General features: G+C 41.0%; 1 protein-coding gene across 5 annotated transcripts in view; it reads right to left on the minus strand.

The window, feature by feature from the left end:
- The window catches only part of USP54 (ubiquitin specific peptidase 54), a 90266-nt gene that overhangs the window by 12252 nt on the left and 51629 nt on the right, over positions 1-26385 (minus strand). For all 5 annotated transcript variants that reach the window (XM_088669468.1, XM_088669464.1, XM_088669466.1 and 2 more), the window contains 15 exons: positions 23150-23284; positions 21434-21547; positions 21241-21323; positions 19381-19486; positions 18757-18903; positions 18332-18481; positions 15144-15312; positions 12876-13046; positions 8784-8909; positions 8251-8625; positions 5854-6079; positions 4632-4771; positions 3124-3297; positions 1749-1868; positions 422-608 (listed from right to left, as the gene is read on the minus strand). In XM_088669468.1, coding sequence (XP_088525594.1) covers positions 422-608; positions 1749-1868; positions 3124-3297; positions 4632-4771; positions 5854-6079; positions 8251-8625; positions 8784-8909; positions 12876-13046; positions 15144-15312; positions 18332-18481; positions 18757-18903; positions 19381-19486; positions 21241-21323; positions 21434-21547; positions 23150-23284 — 2423 coding nt within the window. The remainder of the gene's footprint in view (positions 1-421; positions 609-1748; positions 1869-3123; positions 3298-4631; positions 4772-5853; positions 6080-8250; positions 8626-8783; positions 8910-12875; positions 13047-15143; positions 15313-18331; positions 18482-18756; positions 18904-19380; positions 19487-21240; positions 21324-21433; positions 21548-23149; positions 23285-26385) is intronic.

The following is a 26385-nucleotide window of genomic DNA, read 5'->3' on the forward strand; positions in this document are numbered from 1 at the left end:
AAACCATCAAGCTTACTGCCTTATGAGCAGCATTCCTCAACCACTGTGCATACTTTGCAGACTTTTTTAAAAATGAGATGTAGACTTCCATCTTCAGCACTAGAATGCATATTCCACCCCCTACCCCTGCCAAATGAACATTTCCTTTGAAACAAGGCACCTTTCTCACATCTGTTACAGAGGCATTAACCTTTCAATGGATTGTGCTCCTAGTGCTGGATCAGGATTTGCACTGTTCAACACACACACAAAAAACCAAAATCCAATTATTCTCACCACCTGGAGAGGTCAACGGTATTCTAAGTTGCTTGGGGGCATGAGTTAAAGGGGTTTCACACAAACCAGGGAACATATAAGCTCACTTCTTCTTTCCAGATCAGGCCCAATTCAGATCTGGAGTACTGCAATATTCTTAGTCTACCTTGAAGATTGGGTCATGTTGCCCCCCGGTGGCGGGTGGCAGGTGGGCGGCGGCTGGGCTGGCTGCTGTTGCTGCATGCGATCCTGGAGGCTCCGTGATTTTCGGATAGAGATTTGCAGCTTCTTATCGACTAGAGCTCTGCTGTGAGTGCTAGAGCTGGCATCATGCATGGCAAGTCTTAGTTTAGCTAAAAAGCAAAAGAAAACATAGCAGAAACAAAAACAAAACTGGGGGGGAGGGAGAGAAAAACAAAAGATGCAACAAAAACATAAAAAAGAAACATGCAAATACTGCCACAGAAGAGTCCACAAGGATGCATCCGTTCCCATTAATGCACATTCAGGTTAGCTATGTGTCCAAACAGGTTAATCAAAACTGAAAAGATACGAAGCTGAGCAAAATTGTTTTGTTATTATTATTTTTAGGAAACCCCCTCTTCTCTGTGACATGGGTCACTCCCTGATGCATTGATGCAACTAATTGTTTCATTTCAAATGGCCGTGTTTAGCTCCAAAGAGTGTAATAATACTCTATATACAAATGAATCTGGTCAGGATATAAAATCCAAGATATAGCCAGTTGGGACACTTGCTACCAGAGCCTTTACGAAGTCTGTATTTTGCCTTCTTGTTTCCTTTAATCCATGAGAACAGACTTCTAAAAAGAAATACTTTCAACCTTCCAAAGCCATGGCATTAGAAATCAGTTTGTCTGCAACCTTGCTAACCAGCAAGAAGGGAATGGAGGGTGGGGAAAGAGTCAGCCAATCAAAAATATAACGTATCAAAATAAAGAAATGCAGCGGCACATGTTCCCAAAAGTCACAGCACATGTCTTAAACTTATTGAAACACCAATGCCTCCTCTTCCATTACAAAATTTCAATTGGTACAGCATATACACTCTCCTTTCTGGGGGGATCAGGCAACTACATGCTGTACTTTGGGAATTTAAACTTTTTGAGAAACCAGTCTCTGAACTGGGGGGAAATGTATGCCGCGGGGGAGACGGGCGGCTGGAAAGCAGGAGGTAGAATAATATAGCAGTCAGAACTGTGGCCTCAAGTGGAACATTTTTGTTCCTCTTTCTATTGCCACAGTTCCAAAGGAGCCCCAGTAGGAAAAGGGGATGGGGAAACGCTGGGACTGAATTCCAGGGATGATGGTGCTCACAAAGAAGATGCTTCCATACACTTTTAAGACACACACAAGCTTTTTCCAACTGTGAGTTTGCATTGACCTGTCCAGTTTTACTTTCCTAAGTGATGATATTAGATATTAGTAAATTGCAAAAAGCGAGGTAAGCTGAAGCAATTAAGAATTACTTACATATAGCTTCATTACAGAGAGCCAAAGCTGCAGCACAGTCTCCCTTCTGCTCTTGATGCAGTGACTCTTCAAAGACTGAATCTGCCTCCTGCACAGACCTCTCAAAGCCATCAGTCCTCCCTGCAAGGGGGCAGCACTCTTCATTTTCATTGACATTCTTTTCAAGTTTTCTTTCCCCGCTTCACCTCAGCAAAAGACAACATCCCCTCCCTAATGCAAAACAACCTTAGCTCTGCAACATTTTGAATAGCAGACCCTTCTCAGAATCACAAGCACAGCAAAGAGAAAGAGAGGGAAGATTGTGGGTCAAATGCAGCCAAGCTATCCAGGGATTAAGAAGCAAGTATCGTTAGTAAGTTGATGACACCCAGTTCTATCCTTCATTTTCCTCTAATACAGGGAGGAGGTGGGTGTGCTAAATATGGAACCCAGGAGCAGTAATGAACTGGATAAGAGCTAATAAACTGAAGCTCAGTCCAGAAAAGGTAGAATATTTGATCAGCCTGCTCTGAGGGTTTCTTCTTCCCCTAAAGGGTTGGATTCACAGTTTGAAACTGCTGTTAATTTTAGCACAAACTTTAGATGTCCCTTTCATTATCTAAAGCTAGGGCACCAGCTGAGACTCCTCCTGGACTGAGATGGCTTAACCACCTGTCATCTATGCCCTGGCAATGTCCAAATTAACTACTGCAACTTATTATATGTTGGACTCCCCTTGAAGACTATTCAGAAATGACAACCTGTGTACAATGCAGTGAAAAGGCTACTAACCAGAACTGATTGTTTGGAACATACTGTACGGTTTTAAAAACAGCTTCTCTGTTCATTTTCAAGCTCAGTTCAAACTACTGGTTAGAGTGGTTGGTTTGTTAACTCCATTTCTGTAAACTACTTTGACAACAACATAGACAGAAAAAAACTTCAAAATAAGAGGTATCACAAAACATATTATCTGTAGTGGAAATCTGTATACTTGTTTTTCATATGGGCCAGATAATAGCTTAAATTCTTGGACGTTGTAGCTTCTGGGTGTAATTCATCTAGTTCACGCTTGATAGCAGCCCCAATGTAAAAAAAAAAATTCTTTCACTTATTTTAATGTCAGTTGCCTTTGGAGCCCTTTGGGATCCAATGATAGGACAGAAAGGAAAGGAAATCAATAAATATAAGGACCTCCTTTTTCTACTGAAACACTTCTAACAAACTCTGTAAGTATGTATGCAACTGCTACAGAAGTTACACTGCAACCCCCAAAGGGTCTGAAATGATCTTTGTAGTAAACCATTCCCTTTCCATTCATCATCCTAGGCACAGATCAGCCAACCCCAATCCTACCACTTCTGTGCAAGATGGATAGCCTGCCCATACATGTTACCCTGGTTTTGCAGTTCATCCAGGTCCATGAACCTGCTTGGGCGGGGATTAAAGCCCATTGCTGCCTCCAGTTCCTTTTCCCGCTTCCTTCGAAGTTCCTGCTCCTGGGCCCTCCTTGCCACTTCTTCCTGTAATTCATCCAGTTCACTCTTAGAAGAGACAAGCATCTCCCCGCCTTGAGAAGGAAAAAAACATCAAGAACACCACATTTTGTTAATAAACATGCCGTTTTCTTTCCATGATTCCACTCCCCCCCCCCAAAAATGGTCAGTTTTCTTAAATCTACTATAGCTCATACAAAGTTTGTACCAAGCAATAACTTCCAACATGAGACTTATCAAGGAGGTGAAAACCTGCCATTTCTGCCCACACCAATACCTCTCTACTTGCTGGGCATGCAATTTTAGCATCATTTCCTATACCTTCTATTCTTTCACCACAAAACTCAAACCGCTGTCCAATTTCTTGTTCCCCAAATTAGTCTGGAAAAGATAGGCTGTTCTTTGGGCTTCTCATCCACCCCATTTCCTTTTGCTAATTCAGATCAATCTACGTTAAACTCTCTCTGTCTCTGTCTCTCTCAGTTCAGACATCGTAATAAATCAGAACCAAGAAAGCTTAACTATGTTTAGTGCAGGGCTTGGGAACCTGTGGACTCTTTGAAGCAAGTCTGCAAACAGTGTTTTGTGCGATTGTTTAGTATGCTTTTACAAACCATAGTTATGACCATTGCTCCACCACTGAAGGCTCTTGCACCTAGATGTAGCAGTGCGGAATAGACTGAAAATGAAAGCAGGCATCTAAACAGTGATTTACCTGGTAAATATATTTCAGATTGTGTGTGTGAGAGTGTGTGTGTGTGTGTGTGTGTGTGTGTGTGTGTATACAGACAGACAGACAGCCATGTCAGCAATTTAGGATAACGCTTCATACATCTGATGGTATGGACTAGTTCACAAAAGCTTATGTCATAATTAATGTTAGTCCCTAAGGTACCACAAGGCTCTTTGTTGTTTACAACCCCCCCCAAAAAAAAACATGTATTTGTTTCTCTTGGATGACAACAGCCTACTTCTAATTGTGGTTGTTTTCCATTTTCCCCGCTACCACAGCACCAAGCAAAAACTGAAAACGTATCAAGTGGCATTTCTATTAAATGGAACTGAAAGTATAAGAGAAAAGATTCATTCCTTTCTCAATATGCCTGATTATTGAGCAAGTTGTGTATGTAGTGTGTTCTGTTCGCACTGCAGGTGCTCTGAGCCGTCAGCCTATTCCAGTCACCTGAGCTGCCGCCTTGCTGCTTTCACCAGTCTGTCTTTTGGTGTTGAGGGCCAATGATACTCTGCCACCAATACTAAGAGCTTGTGCTAGTGTGACACAGTGAGGAACACCCACAGCTCTGATGCCTTCTACTTGTGAGATCGGGGGGGGGGGCAGCAGGTGGAGGAAGTAATAAAAATAACATGCTCCAAGGACTGCAAGTAGTTTAGGGGGGGGGAACCTTACCATTACCGATGGCGTGCTTGTTCTTTGACCAGCAACTAGCAGTTGGTGCAGATTCTACCTCCAAGATACTGCTGCTATGTGATTTGGGAATGTTACGCCAGGCAGGAACAAAAGCTCCAGGTCGCTTCATATGAGAATCTCTTTAACCCAGAGAAAAGCAAGGTTATTGTAATATGAACTTATAGGGTGTGCTGTCTTTGCTTGTGCCATGCACCAACCCTGCCTACTCACAAAGGCCTTTGCCAACCCACTTTCCACACCTGACCAAACCCTTTCCCTTTCCACCTCACCCCTTCCCATTTGTTCCACCTCTGCCCTCCTAGTCTTTTTTACACGTTAGGTGTAGTTCTATTGTATAGCCTTTGCCCTAGAAGCCATGGGTTTAGACCTGCCAGATCTTCAAAAGGTGACTTCCAGACCTTCTTCAACATTAGTTAACATTTTAACCTTTTCAGTCGGAAGTATACAGATCCTAAAAGTAGAGGCTAGGGACCTAGCCTGTATTTCACATATGGCATTCTGGCTCCTTAGAACCCCAAAAATTAATGGTCTAAAATTAAGAACAAGGGGCTGAAATCTCTGTTGTTTTGTTTCCTTCCAACACTGTAATGAATTTATAATTTATCTTAAATTCCAAGATCCTAGGCTTAGTTTATACATTAACCTCTTAACAGGTACAGAAGCTTCTTTATCTGGCCACTGTGGGCAATTCTGTCCCCCAGCAACAATTTTCCTACACAAACAAGGAAATCACTCCCCAGCAATTATCATTCCTTGTAATCTCTAATATTAGCTGCTCGTCTCCTCTTGCCTGCAGAGGACAGAAGATAAAGAGTGGGTGGGAATAACTAAAGTCAAATAGAACAAGAAAGTAAACAGTTTGGGACTTCCTTGCTCCTCTTTGCAAGAGATAGTGGGGCACTGTTGGCAAATGAAGGTATCGTGTTGGCTGCCCTGCCCACTTGGGGAATGGGGCAAAGTGAGAAATGAAAAGCATCCCTTCAGCACATGCACCTGTAACAGCTATCAATTTAGCAGCCATTAAAGCCCTTGGGAGGCCTGTGCAGATTTTTAATTTATTCTAATTTACAGACCATCTCTCCATGTAAGCTCCCAATCTGGTTAACAGGGAAATCTTGCAATGATTTATTAAGAGGATAATGTATGAACTGAGCTTCAGAGCACTGGAACTGGAACCACGTTATATTTTTATGAAACTTACCTGGAGGTGCTAGAGCTCTCTGATAAAGGCATGTCCAGGCTGACTGGGCTGTTGCTGTTGCGTTCGCTGCTTTCATAGCCAGATTCCATCCTTTGGATCAGGCGAGGTTGTTGATCCATCAAATAGTGCGCACCCCGACCTAGAGTCCATTGCTTATACCTGTTGGGTTGGGTTGATCTTGTTTGGGAGATTGGCTCCTTTGGCTCCTCTTCCATAAATTCTTTAGCTGGTAAGATACAAAGAACATGAGTGAAGAATCAAATTTTATTCTGTCACACTCTATATATAATTCAGCATCCTAGAAAGATTGCTTATCTGTAATTAATGTTCTTTCGGTTGTTATCGGTGCACTAAACACTGCTGGGACCAATGCGCCTTTTAGAACCTTCACCAGAGAACCAACAACTACCATTCCCTCCCAGAAATACGAGGAACCTTTGGTTAAAAGAGGTGAGCCAAGGATCTTTCCTTTCAGTTCTTTCTAACTGCCAGCAGATTTGGGGGGGGGGGAGAGAAAGAGGTGAAGCACCAACAGGGCTGTGAGACTGCACAGATGACGACTTGAAGAACATCTACTGCAGGTAAGCAACTAGTCTCTCTTCTTTGTGGCCTTCCAGATGTTATTGTCCCAGATCATTGACCAGAGTGACTGGGGCTAATGGGAGTCCAACAATGTCCGCAGGACCACAGGCTCCTCTTCCCTACTCTATAGAGGTCCCCTAAGACATAACTATGATGACAGATAAAAGATGATTTTTTGGAAATCAGATTTAAATTGGGGTTTTTAATAAGTCATATTAAAACTATATTTTAAAAAAATGGTTTAAATGAAATCTGGCTTTAATACAAATCAACATGATAAATAAGCTTCCCCTCAACGGATTGTCAGTTGCTATTAGAGACTGGAAATAACCCCAAGCAAACAGAATGAAGCAAGCAAGTAAACAAAAACCCACTGGATATGCTCAGTTGTGAATGAGCTCTCATCAATTACCAAAGAAGTATTTTCAAGCCACAAAACCTCCTGCATTGCTTTGCAAAGAACTTGTTAATTGTGCTCTGCTTATTATCTTTTTTTGTGTAGATCAATACCTAGCAAATTAAGATTATGAGTTAGCGGACTGTGCTCTCCAAGTGTGGCCACTATGTTTGAGAGTAGCTCTTGATTTACAATAAACACAACCATAAGCAATGGTGAAAAGCTGCTTGCTTTGGCAAAGGAAGTCCTGTGAGATTATGGCTTGAAATTGGGGCCAGGTCAGGTCAGGTCAGAACTGTTATTCCACTGATTTATCTGAGTGACCTTTTTGCACCTATTTTATGCTTCACAACTACCTGATCCCTGCAATTGGCTTATTATCTAAAAAGAAGCAGTGCACTGTATAATATTTTATTAAAGTTAAGTATTTCAGAATCTTGGAGGGTGCCACCTGAGTCTGCATAAAGTTTATATTCATGTTAAGGAAGCATCTAAATAAATTATTTTTAATTAAAACAAATGCTTTAAATGAGTTGTTTCTACTTGGTGATAGAAATTGGTTATGTAAATCAATCCTTCCTGTCTCGATTTCTTTAATTCACCTAGAAAGATGCCTGTCTTCCTATTTCTATTGAATTCTCAGCAATTTCCAATTCTTATAGAGCGTATCAATAGTTTCCACTACCTCCTTCCCATCCAATTGCTACATCATTAAACAGCCTCCATTTTTTTCATCCTAAATCCAAGCACCCCTAATTCTGAAACCTCTGGAGTGGAGACCACTTCAAAATGTCTTCACCATTCGTTGTGAAGGTTTCTTGCTTTAAAGAAAAATGTTTCCACCCCTAACCATTATGCATAAGCAGGAGCAGGATTAGCTAGTATGCCCATCTTCCATTTTCACATGGAGAATATAGTTTCTGGTGTTTCCTTACTGAAGACTGGGTTTTGGTTTGACAATTAAAGGGCTTTTCTATTCGAGGCAAACCAGGGTTAGGCCCTCGCTGATTCTGTATCAGTCAATTTCACTGTCAGAGAGATTCAACAGAAACAGTAGTGAGTAGCTGTCCTCAATTCCTTTTCTAATCTAGCGTCCTAAATTACTGTACTGCAGAAAAAAGGGAATTATGACTGCCGTGTTTTGCATAGACAAGTGAAAGGGAATGACAAAAGGACCTCTCAGAATGAAAATATAGACCTTTGAGTGTGTTTGAAATATTTCAGCAAACATTCACAGGGTCAAAACAGCACAAAGAAAAATCCAGGCTTCCCTCACAGATTTATCTGGTACAATGTAAGAAAAAGTACTGGCTATGCATACTTGTTAATAATGCTATCAGTTGTTTCTACATAGCGACTAATAAAAAATGAATGCATTTTTCATACTCTCCCAACCCAGACCTCTCCCAAATTCTTACCTGAATCCTCAGAGAAGGGGCTGAGTTGTGTGTAACCACATTGCCTCCTCTTTTCTTTATTGAAGATGCTGTCTATGTTCAGTGACTCCCTTTTGGGTCTCCAAGTTGGACGGTACCTGCTAGAAGAACTTGATTTGGATTCGCTGCTTGTGCTCTCCATTTCCCAGTCTCGAGACAGAGCAGGCAGAGCTCTGGGCAGTGACTGTATCTCAGCCTGATCCTTCCCTGTTCGTGGAGAGCCTTGGCTTGTCTGTGATGGTCTGTTGTGGATCATGTTGCTGACAGTCTCTTTAAATTCCCTTAGCCTGCTGGTACTGCTGGATGTCTTAGGGGCAGTTCTGGGGGCTTGTTTCTCCTTCAATGTTTCCCCTACAGCTCAAGAATAGAAGCAGAAGATAGTATGAGCTACATAACCTTTTTTAAAAAATTAACAGTACTTTTATCATCTTTCTAAACTGGCAGAGGCAAAAGAAGAGATTCAATCTATGCTGGACAGACACATAGAAGAATTAAACCATTCTTCTTGCCTTCACTGTGATATCCTGACGGATGTGATTCATCTCCCTTTTTCCGAGACCTGCTGGAACTCCTCTTGCGGTCTGTCAGCGAGCCCTTTTTGGAAATATGCCTCTGATTACATTCACTGTCAGTCAGGTGTCCTGAAAGAAAAGAATATACTTCAGATGGAAAGAGCATTCCAATTGGCTGTGTTGCATTCTAAGAATAGCAGACCCTTTTCACTCCCCACAAACTGCCGGTTAATGCTAGAGCTGAGTAAAATGAATAGCTTTCAGTAAGTGTATCTGGAAGTTAAGTGTTATAATAAAAGCAACTATCCATCTAGATGTGGTAAGTTAAATAGCTAATACAGAGGGACAGGAGGCAATGCATTGAGCTTTGGCTCAAAATCCTCTAGGGCCACTAGCACCTTTCAGTACTACCATACTAACAGACAGAATTCATGCATCTCTCCAAGCGAATGTGGATACCTATGTTTCACTCTTTCCCTTCCTCCTGCTGCACTTATGGTCTTTTCTTGATATCATACCACAGCTATCAGCCCAGTTGAGAACAAGGGTGGAGAACCTGTGGTTGGTCCAGCTGTTGCTAGACTACAACTGCCATCTTTCCTGACTACTAGAGCCGATGGGAACTAGAGTCCAGCTACATCTAGGAAGGCCAGAGGTTGGCCACCCCAGTTCAGAAATTCAGCATATTGTGCAGGATAATAATGGGGGGAGGGTGAACTAAGTCTGAAAAGGTTGAAAATACATTTAATAATGTATGTAACAAGAAGGGGAAGGGATCATTTTCACTTTTGTTTCCTTGCAGTTCTGCCTTACAGCTCAGAAGAACTTCCTCTCATCTTCTCAAATACATATATATTCCCTTTCTATACCTGAGCTCTCTTCTAAAGCAACATGGTATGCAAATAATGTAGGAAGAGCCTTGTTGGATGAGACCAAAAGCCTATACAGTCCACCATCCTGTTTCTCTCTGCGGTCAGTCAAATGCCTATGGGAAGCCCATAAGCAGAGCCTGAACACAACAGTCCTCTGCCACAGTTGTTCTTCAACATCTCCTATTCAGAGGCATGGTACAGATGTCATGATTAGGAGACATGATTAGCCTTATCCTCAATCAATTTGTTCAATGACCTTTTAAGGCTGTCTAAATTAGTGACGTGGGTTGCGCTGTGGTCTAAACCACTGAGCCTAGGGCTTGCCGATCAGAAGGACAGCAGTTCGAATTCCCGCAACAGGGTGAGCTCCTGTTGCTCGTTCCCAGCTCCTGCCCAACTAGCAGTTTGAAAGCACGTCAAAGTGCAAGTAGATAAATAGGTACTGCTCTGGCGGGAAGGTAAACGCCGTTTTCGTTTGCTGCTCTGGTTCGTCAGAAGCAGCTTAGTCATGCTGGCCACATGACCCGGTAGCTGTCTGCGGACAAACGCTGGCTCCCTCGGCCTATAGAATGAGATGAGCGCCGCAACCCCAGAGTCGTCTGCGACCGGACCTAACTGTCAGGGGTACCTTTACCTTTAAATTAGTGGCCATCAAAATGGTAATATTTTATGAAGGAAATTCTGAAGTATAACTGTGTGTTTTGTGAAGAAGTACTTCCTTTTGCCTGTCCTGAATCTCCCACCATCCATCTTCTCCAGATGACCCTGGATATAACCCCAAGGGATTTCTATCCACTTTCTCCATACCACGCATAATTTCATACAGCTCCCATCATCTGTCCCTTACTTACGCCCCCTACCCCAACAATGGTCTGGTTTGCATGTGACGCTAAGTCATGCTTCGGTTAACAAACTATGGTTAAACCTCCAGTCGTACCACAGATGATCAAGCTTGCTACATTATAGCTTGGTTTCTCTCCTGACTACCTTCTTCGCATCCCCAACCTAATATCCAAAATGCCTCTGCTGTGCCCTAGTACTGGCATTGGCTCACTGTGTCATCAGCCAGCTGTACAAACTGATCAGGAAAACCACCTTGGAGCATTTCTGCTCTCGGCAATGGCTGTGCCATTCCAGATTTCCTCCCTCCCCCAATTAAAAGAAGATCAGTGGGCTCACAGGAACTCTTAACAATAATCTAAAAAGTTAGTGAGATAAAATTTGTCTTACAAAAATCCTATTGATCCTTTTTCAGCAAGATTTGTCCATCACTCTATTCTACATGCTTGATAAATTTATCTTTAGCAATGTGTTTCAACAATTTACCTAGAATAGTTGTTAACCTAACTGGCTTGCAATTTTCTGCATTCCTCACCACCACCACCACCCGCCCCATTACTTTAAAAAAAGAAAGAGTGCATTGCAATGGTCATTTTTTAGTCCATCGTTATGAAGACCAATCTTAGGTGAAAGTTACATATTTTTGTCAGATCAAAAACTTCCTATCTGAGTTATTTAAGTACTCTCTGAGACTAGACGTCATCTGGATACAGTGATTTGTTTTTCCCCTGCATGGCTTTATTTGATGTTTTAAGGTGTTGTAAAACGCCTTTAGATTTGTTTCTATAAAAGCAGCATAGAAACAACAATGATGATGTTACTTTTTAAATTGCCCATAAGGTCTGGAACATATCTTTGCATCACTATCTGCCTACAGCTCTCTTTCTAATGGAGCCCCAGCAACTAGACTTTGCCCATAGCCATAGGAGGAGATAACCACCCCTCCCAGTGCTTCAAGGGAAAGTAATAAGTGAACCTGAAATTTAGAGATGAAACGATACAAAATTTTGACAAGGGCAAGCTTTGAGAAAGTCCTTAAACATTAATATTTTGAAAGAAAAAGATTTCATGTTTGCTGTTCACCAGCCTGTATGGTTCCCATGGCAACCAAAAGAATTTATAGATACAAAGATTACATATATTGGACCCAGCATGAACTCTTCTCATCACCATGGGAACCATACAGGGCACCAGGTAACTCAGCAGGTAAGGATGCACAGGGTGAATTAGTTAATTGCAACTAATTACATGTTTACATAGCAGTGATACCTGCTTCAACCCCCTTTTGTGGCTCACCTTCCTCTCTTATTAGGGCTGGGAGCATAAAACTTCAAACATTTGCAAACCATGAAAACAGAACCAACAGAAATAAAGCCGGGGGGGGGGGGAACAACACATTGTTTTGAATATATTTTGTGTAATGCTGTGTTGCTTGTGTTTTAATTATTCAGCAACTCCCTCTTGCGGGTGCGGGAGCAGACTGTGCCACATCCAAAAGAGCTCCTTATTCATTTCACATCAGCATAGTCACGTGTTACAATTGTATTTTACATTTCTTCAACAAAGATCAAGGTAGCAGTTGTCCCCTCCACGCTGTATCCTCACAACATCCCTGTGAGTTAGATTGGGCTGAGAGATGGGGAGTGGCCCAAGGTCATCCCGCGAGCACTTCATGTCTGAGTGGGAATTTGAACCGGGTTTTCATATTCAGATCCACTAGCTACACTGCACTATTTTGGCTCTGAACAGTTTATTTTCACCACATCCATATCCAATGCTTGGCGGGTTGCAAAACTTTGACCATAATCCAAAGCATGGGAAACGCACATCAGAATGACAAAACAGGTAGCAAAAGGCAAGCAGCAGCAAGTGGATCAAAGAATCACAGAGAGAAGAAAGGAAAGGAAACTGTTTCTCGTCTTCAACTATTCCCATTGCTTTTGGCCCATTGCTTACTGTTCCGCTGCTCCCTGTCATCTCACCTACCTTCTCCCATTCATTTTCCTTCCTTAATTGAGCTGGGTTGGGTGATAGTGAATGCCCACCCACTGACAGATACTGCTGGTTTTTCCTGCACCTGCAGGAAACCCAGCTCATATATTTCAATGGCTTCATTTTCATAGTCCCAACCCAAGAAATAGGGAGAGGGAAGCACAACTCTTACGGATCTGACAGGCAGGGTGGCAGCCCAGCAGACATTTGAAAAATCCCTTCTCTGATAAGACACTTGATTGCCTGAACTTGGGTGGGCGGCCCTGCAGAAGGCATATGGGAGCTCAGTCATCACAAACACACACCCTGATCTGCTGCCTAAGCCATGTGGCTCAGTGTAGCCCATAACTGGGCCAACTTTGTGTTTGCCTTAAATGAAGAAAATGATTACCTGTGTCCCTGCTGCTTTGTGAAGCTACATCGTTTTCCATGTTGTAAATGACAGTTCCCTGAGAATCAGAAGAGAAGTGACTGACCACAGATTCGTGGTGGGAATGTTTATAGGGATAGCTGTCTGTAGAAGAGTCTGTCCTGGTGTCACTTGCGATAGAAGGCTCACGCCCTGATAAAAGGAAATTATAGGAGAATTAGAAGGGCAAATCAGAAAAGGGCTAAGATAGAAAACAGTAATTGAGAAGTGTTATACAATGATGTACAACAACCACTGTGCATAATAACATACTGCAGTGCAGCCAAGAACAACTTTTTTTTGCAATTTATAAATTTCCCCAAAAGCACAGGAAATGTTTTAATTACCTTACACAAAAACTCTATTATACAAAATATTTTTTAAAAACCCACTCATCTAAAATATTAAGGTGGTGTACAGCAAAATATGCAAGTACAACACAACATAAAATAGCATAAACCAATACAAAATAAGCATCTCATCTTGCAAAAGTTTAAACTACTGAACAGCATGTTGGCCTTAAAAGATCTTCAAGAGATCTCTGAATCTCTGCTGGAAGACTATTCCACAGCATGGGTCTGGCGACACTAATTGCCAGACTGCTAGTTGAAGCCAGTCAGCTCCTGAAACATGGGGATAAATAACAGCAGTACTTTGGATGAGCTGAGTGATCAAGCTGGGATATAACGACTCTTGCACACAAGTTGTTCAAGATGGGGTATTGGTGACTGGACAGTACTTATTACACACCATTGGGTTGGGGGGGCACTACCACCTCTTTAAGGGCTGCAGGCAGCACCCCATCACACAATGATGTGTTCACAACACCCTTGGTCTACCTGATGATTCCCCTCCAACTAGCTTCAACCAGTCAGGAAGGGAAGAGGACCAGAGGGCACATGGCTGGTTGCATTACTGCATGTATGTCGAAATCAACTGAAAATGATCCTATAGCACTGGGACAGATTTTAACCTACCTCCCTGCCCCACCAAACAGTTCATCAAATGGAAAGTTCTTACAGTGCTTCTGAAAGATGCTCTAGCGGTGGCTAGTATTCAAGAGAGCAATGAATATATCTGCCTGGACCTTTGCTACCTCACATGATACATGGAAAGCATTGGGGGTGGGGAATGAATTTTTAGTTCATACATTCCTCTTCTCAAGGATGAAATGAAGGAATTAATTGCTGCTGGAGTTATGCCCTCCCCCTCCAGTCTTCAAGGCAGGAGGAAGAGCTAGTCATGATTTGCCCTTCCTTGTGGAACTGTTGTTGTTCAGAATGATAAGCCAAACCCATAAAAATGATGAGTCAAACCCATAAAAAAGTGAGAAAATAGTGCATCCTTTGTTCCTCAAGAACAGGAATTTAGGGGAAGTAAGATTTCCTGTTTCCAAATCAGGAATTCAGTAGCCTTCAAGATGTAGCTCAGCAGCAAAATGACAAAAGGGTGATGATACAAGTACGGTAGGTTGCAAAAGCTTCACCAGGGGAGAATCTCCTAACAAATGCAGCATCGGCAAAAGTGAACACATCAAACCTACAGTAATTGGCAATTGTGTGAACTGACGCTGCTGCAAGACAGGAACTGGGCTCAGGTGGCATTTCATCTAAACCCAATCTAACCCAGTGCAATGGTCAATTCCTTGTGGGGAAAAGAACAGTTAGGCAGAAGAATTTAGAGAATCACTTGCACCTGACTTCTGCCTTGCTCCTCTGCAAGTCCTTGTCAGTTCCCTCTTGTGTTTTTAAGTATGAAATCTAAGCACTTGAGGATTCAGCAGAAGGCCACAACCTGCACTGCAGCAGCCTAACAATAACAAATGACAAATTTCCAAGTCCCATTGGAAATTCTGGATTTAAAAATGGTATTTTATTTGCATACTGAGGAAATAGTTCTATCTAAATATATGACATCAACAAGTTCATGTACCTTTATGCCAAGAAAAGGTCAAAATTCTGCACTTGGGGCATGCTGAATTTCTGCTGCCTCATGCATATCAAGCAAATTGGCCAAATTATTTACTTTGTACCATTATTCTGTTTTTCATTAATTATGAGGAAGGGTGGAGAGTTTTGGAGAACACTTAGACACCATCTCTTATCTAGAAAGATTTCTTTGTCACTCCTCTGCTTTCTGTTATTTCACCAGGCATTGTTCATTGCAGGTATTGATAGCAAACACACCATAAATCTTGGTGACTGGCAAAAATACACGCAAAACTCTGAAACTAGAGTGCTCAAAAATTACCTGAGTCTTCACTATCATAGTAGGTCCTGCTATACTGTTGTAGGTCCACCTGTGTGGGAAGATCCTGCGTTGATACTGGAGTTCCTCTCGGGTCTGCATATAGTAGTAGCAAGGGCTGATAATGACCCTTAATGCACTTGGTCACAACATCTTTCCATTTCGGACCTATCTGAAATTTATGGAAAAGTTCAAAACACATCTTAGTAGAGGTTACCTGCATTTAGTTGGAATTATGAAAAAATTTAACACACCAGTAGTCAACCAAGATTCACACTGAACTTTGGTTACATTAATAAAAATTCTCTTTTATTTCTTTTGAATGAGTGTTAATGCTTACAGTTGGAGAAAGTCACGGAATCTGCCCCCCCCCCTTTCTACAGCATCCTCTATGAGCAAATGTAATACTTGCTGGAGAGGAGTTTTGGTTTTTTTTGCCCACATCTCCTAAGACAAACCTGAGCAAGAACTTTTAGGCTTTTGGAACCACCCTCACTGGATATTCTTAAAGGCTATGTGATTTAAAGATTTTAGTGATAATTCGTATTCTCATGAGCACATTTCTTCATGCACACAAAAGGCTGGTGGTTGAGGACAAGGACAGCATGCAGTAGCCTTTTCACCAGCAGTAGCCAGTGGGAAATTCTGAAATGGGCCATTTCAGGGTAGGGGTAGTGGTAGCTTTTTAATATGATGGATTCAAAGCTCCATGGATCTGCTTAAAGGCTCAGTTCTCCAGTGTCACCAGCTTAAAGCACCACCTTACCCACCAAGCACCACCTTACCCACCATGTGGCTGGCATGAGCCAATAGGGTTTTGGATGTGCTTGTGGACCTACTACTCTAAATCTCCTGGTCCCTTGTCCGAATTGCTCAGCCTCGCTCCTTTGCCACCATAATATGAAAAAGACATTGGTATTGGCAGAGAGGCAGGCAGGAATCAGACGTTGATTGACCATTATGAACTTAGTTACACAAGATTTAATGTATCAATGGAGTAACGTTCCGAGATATAAAAGGAGTCGAAAAACCTTTAAAATGAAAATGATATGCCAATGAGTATTTACTGTTGACAAAACCTCTTAATTATTTAAATCTGAGTTGCACATACTTTCAAGATCAAAGGGTTGATGTCCATCAGAATGAATATACAGAAAAGGATTTGTACAGCATGCAAAATACAAGTACAGTGGTACCTCGGTTTATGAACACAATTGGTTCCGGAAGTCTGTTCATAAACTGAAGCGAACTTTCCCATTGAAAGTAATGGAAAGTGAATTAATCCATTCCAGACGGTCCACGGAGTAAGCGTTCATAAACTGAAGCAAACTTTCCCATTGAAAGTAATGGAAAGTGGATTAATCCGTTCCAGACGGGTCCGCGGAGTACTTAAACTGAAGCGTTCATAAACTGAAGCATGGGTGTAATTGGTTCCGGAAGTCTGTTCATAAACTGAAGCGTTCATAAACTGAAGCAAACTTTCCCATTGAAAGTAATGTAAAATGAATTAATCCGTTCCAGATGGGTCCGCGGCGTTCATAAACCGAAAATTCATAAACCGAGGTGTTCATAAACCGAGGTTCCACTGTAGCATTCTAAGCATTGCAATAACCACTAATCTGTTTCGTACAGGTGGTGACCATTACACACATGTCCAATTGATGTGCAGGTCCTTTTGGACCCAGAAGAGAGCAGAACAGGGGGTGGGGGCAGAACAGGGGGGGGCAGGCTTTGGTACACTCCGCCGATGCACACGGGGGCCAAGAACGGAACCCCCATGCAAAATGGTCACCACCTGTACTTCACAGACATGCACTGAATCAAGCACCTTAAAATACATTTTCTCCTTGCACAGGGATGTTTTTTTAAATACAGATATTTTACGGCAGAGAAAGACAACCAAAAATAAGGAGGTAAAGTTCCTCCTTTAGGGGTTGTGCATATTCACATTGCAATAGGATGGTTCCTTTTGTTACTTTTTGGCTTTTGATAAGTAGGAACAGAAGATGAGAACCACAGAGAATATAAAAATGAACTGTTTGTTCAAAATGATGGATTTCATGGCAAGTGCTTCATCCAGAGCAGCAAGAGAGAAGAACTTCTAATTAGGAAACAGCATGCTTAAATGACGGCATGTTTGCACTAGCCAACATCTGCTGCAGTCTGCTGTATTTCATTTTGCAGAAAGAACAAGAATGGGGAACCAGCTGGGACAGGCCACTGATGGGTGAACTACATAAGCTATTTATGATTCATTCAGCTACAAGCTTTGCAAAAGACAGCTGTACAGAAACACCTGAGAAGAAGGGAATAAGACATAAAGCTTATAAACTGAAGGGTTCCAACCAGATGCAGGAAGGCAAACAAGTAACCCAGACGTTGCACTCTGAGCAATGCACCAAGTGCCATGATACCAGGCATTGGTAGCTGTGCTGTATACAAGTCCACAGGTATTTGAAATGTAGACACAAGCAGCACAGCCAGCCAGGAACAATTTCAGCAATGGACAATGCAAACTTAGAAAGAAACAGCACCCATATATCACACAACCAAATATATATCAGAAAGAGCATCCATTGTATATAGTCAAAAGGAAGGTGTGGTTAAGTAAGCCTCCTCCTATTTTTTCTGCTCCCCTCCATGTTTCTCTGGTACCCTCCCCTCACACTCAGCATTATTTTTCCTTTTTAAGTGATCACATTTCTATAAGAACCTGCCTTTGCCCTGCACAGCTCTCTAGATATACGGGCCAGAACACATATTGTTATATATAGGAAGGCAGCCCATTTCTGTTTTATTCAAATGATATGCAGTTGTCCCTAGAATAATAATCTGTAACCATTCACTACATGGAGAGCCACCGCATGAAGTGATTTAAAATGCCCTCCATATATCAGCTGTTACATGAACACCAGCCTCTGCTCTCAAAAATAAAGTGCCTTCCTACTGAGTGACACTTTTAGAAGCAATGAGCACAGCTTACCTTGCACGTTTCTAGCACGAGATCCCTGGAAATTAATGAAAGCTGTACAAGAACAAGTTGCATGAGGTGAAGCAAGTATGAGCTGAAATGTGAAAACCCATCATAAAATGATCTAAAAATCTTTAGGAAAAACAAAACAGACCCACATTCTCACAAACACCCAAACCTCTTTACTGGACTTGCAAATAAACAAATCTAATTTTCTTACCTCTTTAACATGAGCATCATCAAAGTACATCCACTTGCGGATCTTTGTTTGGAAGAAGAAGGTAGAGTAATGTTTTCCATAGTAACAGATCATTCCAACCAAATACAGTTCACATTGTTTTGCTCTGTCATCAGTTACTCTGAAGAAAAGCTTTTAAAAAAGGAGAGGGAAAAGCAAAAATTGTACTGTCTTTTGTATGAAAATTACATTTATCTAAAAACTACTGAAAGGTCATTATATATTTTTTCTTTTTAAAAAGAAAAGAAAGGAAGTTAACTATTTAGCTCAACCTTAAATCTAGCCCATGCAGTCCATTTGATAGTAAAAAGGAACAAAAATTTGACATCACTGGCATAAAAAAAACAAAAAAGGACAAGAGACATACAGTATTGCCATACTATACATCTGGACTGGACTGGACTTACATCTCCCAGTTTAAGACAGGTGCCCAGGCTGTGAATTACATCCTCAGCCAGATCAGAGTGATCAGAGTCCCACACCAGCCCAATAGTGATGATCTGGGGAGAGTTCATCAGCACACGACGAATGCGAATCTTTTCCCCACAGTTGCTCTGAAAAAGAGTAACAGATAAAGTCCCAGGTTAACTAAAACTTGAATTAATGCTGTTGTTTAGTATCCTCTCATCTCCTGACCTCTTTCCACCCTAAAGATATTGCTCTAAGACAGAAAGGGCTTGAAATGTAACTGATTCACAAAGTAAATACGAGTGCAGGTGGTGCAAGTTTCTTTGTCTGGAAGCACTCACAGTGAGTTTAAGTAAACTGACAATATAAAACAAGGAGGGAGTCAGAAAACCTCACCCAGTTAGAACATTGACAATATTGACAATTGACAGTCATACACAAACTTGTACAATTTCCATTATGAAATCAGTCTTTGGAGTGAACCAGCAATATTTTCTACTATTTCTAAGTATGCTGATGAATTAAGACACGGCGGATTCTACAATTAGATACAGGTAGATACAGATTTCAGTAGATACCATTTAGTCTACTGCTTCTATTAAAGGAAAACAGCATATACACACCGGACAGTTTCTCAAGTCCCCCATGGTGCTGGCATTTTGTAGCAGCTCTCCAAACATATCTGGAGTGGGTTTCTCTCGTCTTTCCAGCATGCAAATTGCCTGATTGCTTTAAGTTGAGGGGGGAAATGTATAGAGCAAGAATTAAAAACGTTAGACTTTTGTCTGTGATCAATACTTTAATAAAGCGTATGTATCCTAAGATCTGGTGTAGAAGTACAGGGTCTCAGCTTAAAAATCAAACTCACAAGCTGAACAGAGAGATGTGCACGGGCAACATATGATTCAGAATCTAATGTGCATCTGAGCGATGCTTTTAGCAGTGAAGAATTGGAACTTTAAGGGCTGGCTCACTGCCCTGTGTTGGATACACTATCCTGCTCCTCCACATCCTACAAATGTTGAAAACTAATTGAAATCTCTTAAGATTTTATACCCAACTTTTTGTGTGCATTTCTTGCAATATAATATTTGGATAAAAGCTTCAGAATACACACAGCTTTAGAAAACAAGTTATGCAAGGAGGACAGATCCTTTCCCCCAAAGAGCTTACATTTAATGTCGATTGGAAGACTACAGTAACAGAGAAAGGGAAGAGATTAGTTACTACTGTAATTTGATCAGAAAGGAACTTGTTAGTCATGCAAACATACAGTAAAAAGCTCCTCGAGGATGAATACTTATAACACATTGTTTTAAGCATTTTCTTTCCTATATTTATGCTGCCTTTTCTAAAATACTCAAAGCCATATTTGTGCCAATTAAAATGTAAAAAAGATCAGGTACTCTATTGCAGCCCCTCAGCTATGGAACTCCCTCCCAAGAGACAAGTCTCCTCAATAATGGTTTTTAGGCAGGTGATTAGTCTTCTTAATTTGCCATGCCTTTGATTTTAATTCCTACCTGCTTGCAGCTTTGTTTTGTTAGCTTGATTTAATGCTCTCTGTTTGTTATATTTTATTTATTTATCATTTTACTGTTACAAAATTGCACACACATAAATAATAAAACATGAGACGACTGACAAAAAAAATGGGCCACGGGGGTGTGTGTAAAATACTAAACATATTATTTTACGGAACATAATAATGAAGCGATTACAGTAAACCAGTTCAATGAATTGTTCAATAAATCAACTTGGAAAACACAGAATAATAGAAGTGAGCTAATGAGCAGTGCCTGCTTGTCTACACCATATTGCAATATATGTTGCATATATTCTTGTCCATGTGTTGTTTAATTTGCATATTTAATCAAATCATATCATGCAGTGTAAAAATTATCTCATTTTTCCTCTGGTTTTCATATTTTTTAAAATTTTAATTCTAATTGTCTAAAGCACTTCTTCACACATAGGCATAGTAGTTAAACCATGGAACTCCTTCCCACAGGAGGGATGGCTTTTAAAAGACAACCGAGATGGCTTTTTAAAAGGATTAGACAAATTCCTGGGAGGAGAGAGCTATCTATGGCTGTTAGCCATGATGGCTATTGCTCTGCGTCCACAGTTTGAGGCAGCAATGCTTCTGAATACCAGTTGCTGGAAACCACAAGAGGGGAGAGTGCTTAAATCCTGCTTGCAAGTTTCCTTGCAAGTCAGTCATTGTGAGAATGCTGGACTAGATGGGCCTGATACAGCAAGCTCCTCTTATAATTTTAGTGCTGTAAAACACAAGGAGGGGCGTCCTCTTGAGAGCCAAAAGGAGGTATACAAATGCTTTTATAATATAAATAAAAATATCTGAAAAGTATTATTATATCATGAATTGGGGGCTAATTATCAATAATATAGATAACATATATTGTCCTGACACAAAGGGAATTTTTTCCTTTTCTTTTCCATTGCAAAGAACTGAGACTCACCAGAGTGAAGTGGTTGAGATATAATGTACCATCTGGATAAAGGGCAATGGGTCAGAGGTGGCACCACAACTGGTACAAACACACTAAATCAGAGAAATAAAAACTGTCAGTAGTCAAAACTGAAAACAGTTTCTCATGCACATTTCCGCATCACAGGATTGAATTGGTTTGGGATGGTTATGTTGTTCCATACCTGCTCAAATAGGGTCATTGCAAACTTTTGGTGTGAAATGCAGTGTGGGGCAGTACAGATGTCTTCTTTAGATTCATCTGCAATGTGAAAGTGAATCCGCATTAAGAGGTTTTCCTGCAACCAGGGAGAGAGGAAATAAAAATAAGAATTATTAAACAATTTCAAATAATGAAATGACATTTTAGGGTCAGGTGGGATGTACCTTTTAAGTATTCTAAATTTATTTAAGAATTTAGGAGCTTGACAGCAAATGTCAAGAATGAGTTAATGTAACTCAGAAAGCTACCCTGTATTCCATCCATATTGGATGTTACACCAAATCTTCAGGTTTTTGCCATTATTAATTTTGACAAATATTCAAATGTCAGTGGTTTGGCTGAAGGAGAAAACAGCATCTAAATAGTGGGCTGACAAAGGGTGACAGGCAGAGCCTAGCTTTCTGCTCACTGACCTGAGATAATGTTATTATCTTTTGTTCAGTGATTTTTCAAGTACATATAATATTGGCTTAAGTAGTATTGACATACCTTTTAAGGAAAGAAAGTAAAGTAATGAAGTTGTTATAAGGTTTAAGTGGGAACCTATTTGCATTCTCCATCCACAACCTTTATGCCAGCCTACCAGCTTGCAACGCTAGCAAATATCACAAACTGTATACTGTATTTGTTAGCACCTATATGCTGGCTTGGCAAGTCTTGAGTTCATATCCTTTTCCAGTTTTAGCTACAGAACATCACAAGTGGGTTTTTATATAACCAGTTATGACATATTCTTTTACTATTGTGAGTATGGGTACGCAATATGGAAGTGACGGCCAATTAATATTACTTCCCCCTTTTCACCATCAGATATAGAAAGGCAGCTTCACAAACCTAGCCAAGATCACAGAGAAACAGGAGCCATATCAACTAAGATTTCCCAGTTTGATTAAGTCTGGGTACCATGCACCAAAAGCCCGAGGAAACACGGATATGCAAAACACTGACACTCCAAACAAAATAAATAATGTACCTCAAAACCTTAAGTAGTTGTTGTTTTTTAAGAAAAGGGTAAATATGGTGGCAGGTGTTAAGTGGTGGGAATCATCCAAAATAACAAAATCGGGGAGCAGATGCAACCCACTAGGCACAAAGCAGAGACATTAGATTATGCCAGATGTAACATTTTCTCTTCCTGGTAAAATTAACACAATGACTTGGCCAGTACTACCACAATAGTGTCTCTGAATTCAAGAAAGATCACTCTCTTAACAGCTGACATCATTGTTTCTAGAACAATGGACATTTGAAGGATTTATGTAAGAGATTCTTCAAACATCTGAAATTTTAAAATTAAGCTTCTACTTAAGCAGTAAAGGCTAAACTATATTCTTAGTAGAATTTAATGATACCATTTAAGTCCAAAACTGTGGCTTTTCTCACAGTCTTATTCACAAACACGCAGCTGTTTAGATGAGTTAAAACAGTTGTTAAATTCGCCTGCTTTTGCAACAGTATTATCTTCACTATTACACTGTATAGCCTACCTAAGTGTCTCACTAGAAGCAGCTCAGTGTTCCTCACTACTACCTCTGCTGTAAAATACTTATTAATAATATGGAAAAAACACCACTTCCCATTTGAAACTATGGGGATTTTATCTGCTAGTTTGTGCTTAGCAAGGCAAGGCATTCTTTCCTGAAAGAATTTTCAACTATTCCACAGAAGTCATACTCACAAAGCATTCGGCAGCATCATCCATGATGCCCAACTGGAAACGCTGTTCATCTTGAAAAGTCTTTGCAAGTGCACTACGAAGTGCATCAGATGGCAACACTTTCTCACTGCTGCACTGAAACTGGTTAAAGATACCCTAGGATAGGAGGAAAGTTAAAGGTCAACTTTTACATGAACTCACATTATTTCTGCGGGAAAAGACACGACGTCTTAAGTGAGTGTACATTTACACAAAGTGAATCCAATTACCAGTATCTGTCATGTTATCATGTCATATATGAAAACCTTGATACGAATTACAGACTCACACTTTCACTCTTTTCCTGCTTTTGGCATCTTAGCTACATGTTTTACTTTTATCCCACTTTTTGTTCGCATGCTCATGCTAAATTAGTGTTTACTAGCCTGTACCAGCATACCATCCCCAAATCCAGACATCAGAGATTACTGCCATGGATGGTACTGCACAGAACATTTTGCATATATTTTTGGTAACAACCCTATAAACAACCAGGCTTCAATGTCCTTAAGATATGGCAAACAGGTGATCATTTATAGGTTCCTGACTTGCCTGTAAGAGTTAGGCATCTGACTGGCATAAAAAAGACATCAGCATCTGAAACACATACAGTATAGGGGATTTGACTGCACCTCCTTGCACTGGACTCCATTCTGCTGCAAAGGGTTCCAACAGCCAGGAGAAAATTTTCAGGTGTGCAAGGGGATGCAACAGGAAAGGCCCCAATGTGAGATAAGTTAGGCTGAGAGATTGTGTCTAGTTGAACAAGCTTCATGGTGGACTCGATTGGGAGCCGCCCAGAGTGGCTGGGGAGACTCAGCCAGATGGGCGGGGTACAAATAAATTGTTGTTGTTGTTGTAGACTGAGCTTCTCCAATCCTAGTTTGGCACTTTAACTACTACACCCCAGTCATGTATGGCTTACAAGTCTTAGACCCACTTGTTTGCTGATTGCTGGTACTTTGATACTTTTTTTTTTGTCTCAAATGGTTTAAATTATTCTATCCATTTTAACCCTGGTATATTCCTTTTAAAAATGTTTTACTACTAAAAGCAACCCCATTTGCTTTCATCTGCGGCTAGAAATATTCCAATCCACTTTCCATTACAACTAACTCAAAGCTTCTTCGTGTTAGTGACCTTAGGGACACTGTCTTCTTCCAGTTTGCAATAATATCTACCTTTCTAAATGAGCAATTAACTTCCTATGATGCTAATTGGCTTCTAACCGTAAGACTAATGAAATCTTGTGGAGGGCTGTCTCCTAAGCATCACAAAATCTTCCTAGCTGGCAAAAATCAGTTTCAACATTTTCTTTACCTATTCCAAAAACATGCAATTATTATTATTACAATGATCATAGTATTGCTTTATTGTATGATTTGATTTTTTTAATGAACGTTGAAAAGTGCCTTTTTAAGCTCCTTCCTCACCCATGACTCATGATTTGTATTCAGAAAAACTCCCATTACACATAAAAATGGAAATTAAAGGTCCTAACGGATTGTGCTTAATTTTGAAAACAGAATTAGGATTAGGGAAATGGAACCAGAAAATAACTCTTAGGATGTCTAATTCTAATAATGCTTACTGGTAGTTTTATTTACGTTTGAAAATAATATTAAAGGATCACTGGATGGAAGTTAATATTTTATGCAAGGATCTTGAACAAAATGTTGGAGCCGAGGTAGAAGGACCCAGGTGGCGCTGTGGTTAAACCACTGAGCCTAGGGCTTGCTGATCAGAAGGTCGGCGGTTCGAATCCCTGTGACGGGGTGAGCTCCCGTTGCTTGGTCCCAGCTCCTGCCAACCTAGCAGTTCAAAAGCACGTCAAAATGCAAGTAGATAAATAGGAACCGCTACAGCGGGAAGGTAAATGGCGTTTCCATGTGCTGCTCTGGTTTGCCAGAAGCGGCTTTGTCATGCTGGCCACATGACCTGGAAGCTATACGCCGGCTCCCTCGGCCAATAATGCGAGATGAGCGCGCAACCCCAGAGTCGGTCACGACTGGACCTAATGGTCAGGGGTCCCTTTACCTTTACGATCATTGTAATAATAATAATATTTTATTATTTATACCCCGCCCATCTGGCTGGGTTTCCCAGTCCAATGAAATTTCCCTGTTAACCTTTAGAGCTGCCTATTTACTAATATGGAGCAAGCCTAGCTTCTAGAAGCGCAGGGAATTTGCACACTAGACAATATCTGGGCTCCTTTAGGAAGAACAGTGAGTTCGGGGGCTGCAGGGGCACCCAGGGCATTTTCCAACAAGAAATATAAATAATAATAATAACTTATTACGGTCAAAGACCAGCTCATATAACACAATAGTGACAGCATTCATAAAGATAAAAGATACATTTAAAAGATTGCAGCAATAGCTCATGAGTTAAAATTGATATATATATATATACATCCGTACGGCTGAGATTTGGGCTACCACAAAAATTGATCCTAAGGCGCCCCAAAAGGGGACTTCAGCTTTTCCCTAGTAAGCTATTTTATTCTAGGGGATGATCGGTGCCTACAGATCTGGGCACAGAATCTGGCTACCAGCCAGGTCGTCTTGTGATCTTTGCCTATGAGGAGAGGATTAAGTTTAGACTTGTCTGGTAGTTCGGCAAGCATCTTCAGCAAAGGGTTGATGGTTTCTCTACGAATCTCAGCATAAAAAGGACATCTAAAAAATATACCGTATGTTCGGGGCTTCCTATTTCCCCTAACGGGCAGGCGCAAAGTCTCTGTGCATACGGGACTCTTCCATAGGAGCCTTCAAGAACCGGTGAGGGCAAGGCCAAGCTTCTAGCAAGAGTGAAAGCCCTTCTTGCATTTCTGGATGCGAGGAAATAAGAGATATGTTGCTGGAGCAGCTACGTATCTCCCATTTTCTATGAGTTTATAATTGGGAACCCTTGTACAGTCCTGTTGTCTCTCTATGTCCATGATTCTTTGCCTAACCACGGATCTAGCTTGGCCCAGGCCCATAGTTATGAGGGTTTGGGGGGCAAGGTCCAGTTTCTGGAGAGTATTTAGAACTGCTGTCTGCCAGCGAGACTGAAACTGGTCGCTCTGAATCAATGGGGCTATTCCTCGGGGGAGCAGTTTCAAAGTTAGCCACTTATATATTGATGTTAGACTGATATGAGCTTCAACTTTCATCATCCCTGTTTCTAGTCTGACCCATGCATTTGAAACACATCAGGGAACTTGTAGAAGG

This window comes from Zootoca vivipara, chromosome 5, assembly GCF_965207765.1.
Source record: "Zootoca vivipara chromosome 5, rZooViv2.hap1.1, whole genome shotgun sequence".
NCBI lineage: Eukaryota > Metazoa > Chordata > Lepidosauria > Squamata > Lacertidae > Zootoca > Zootoca vivipara.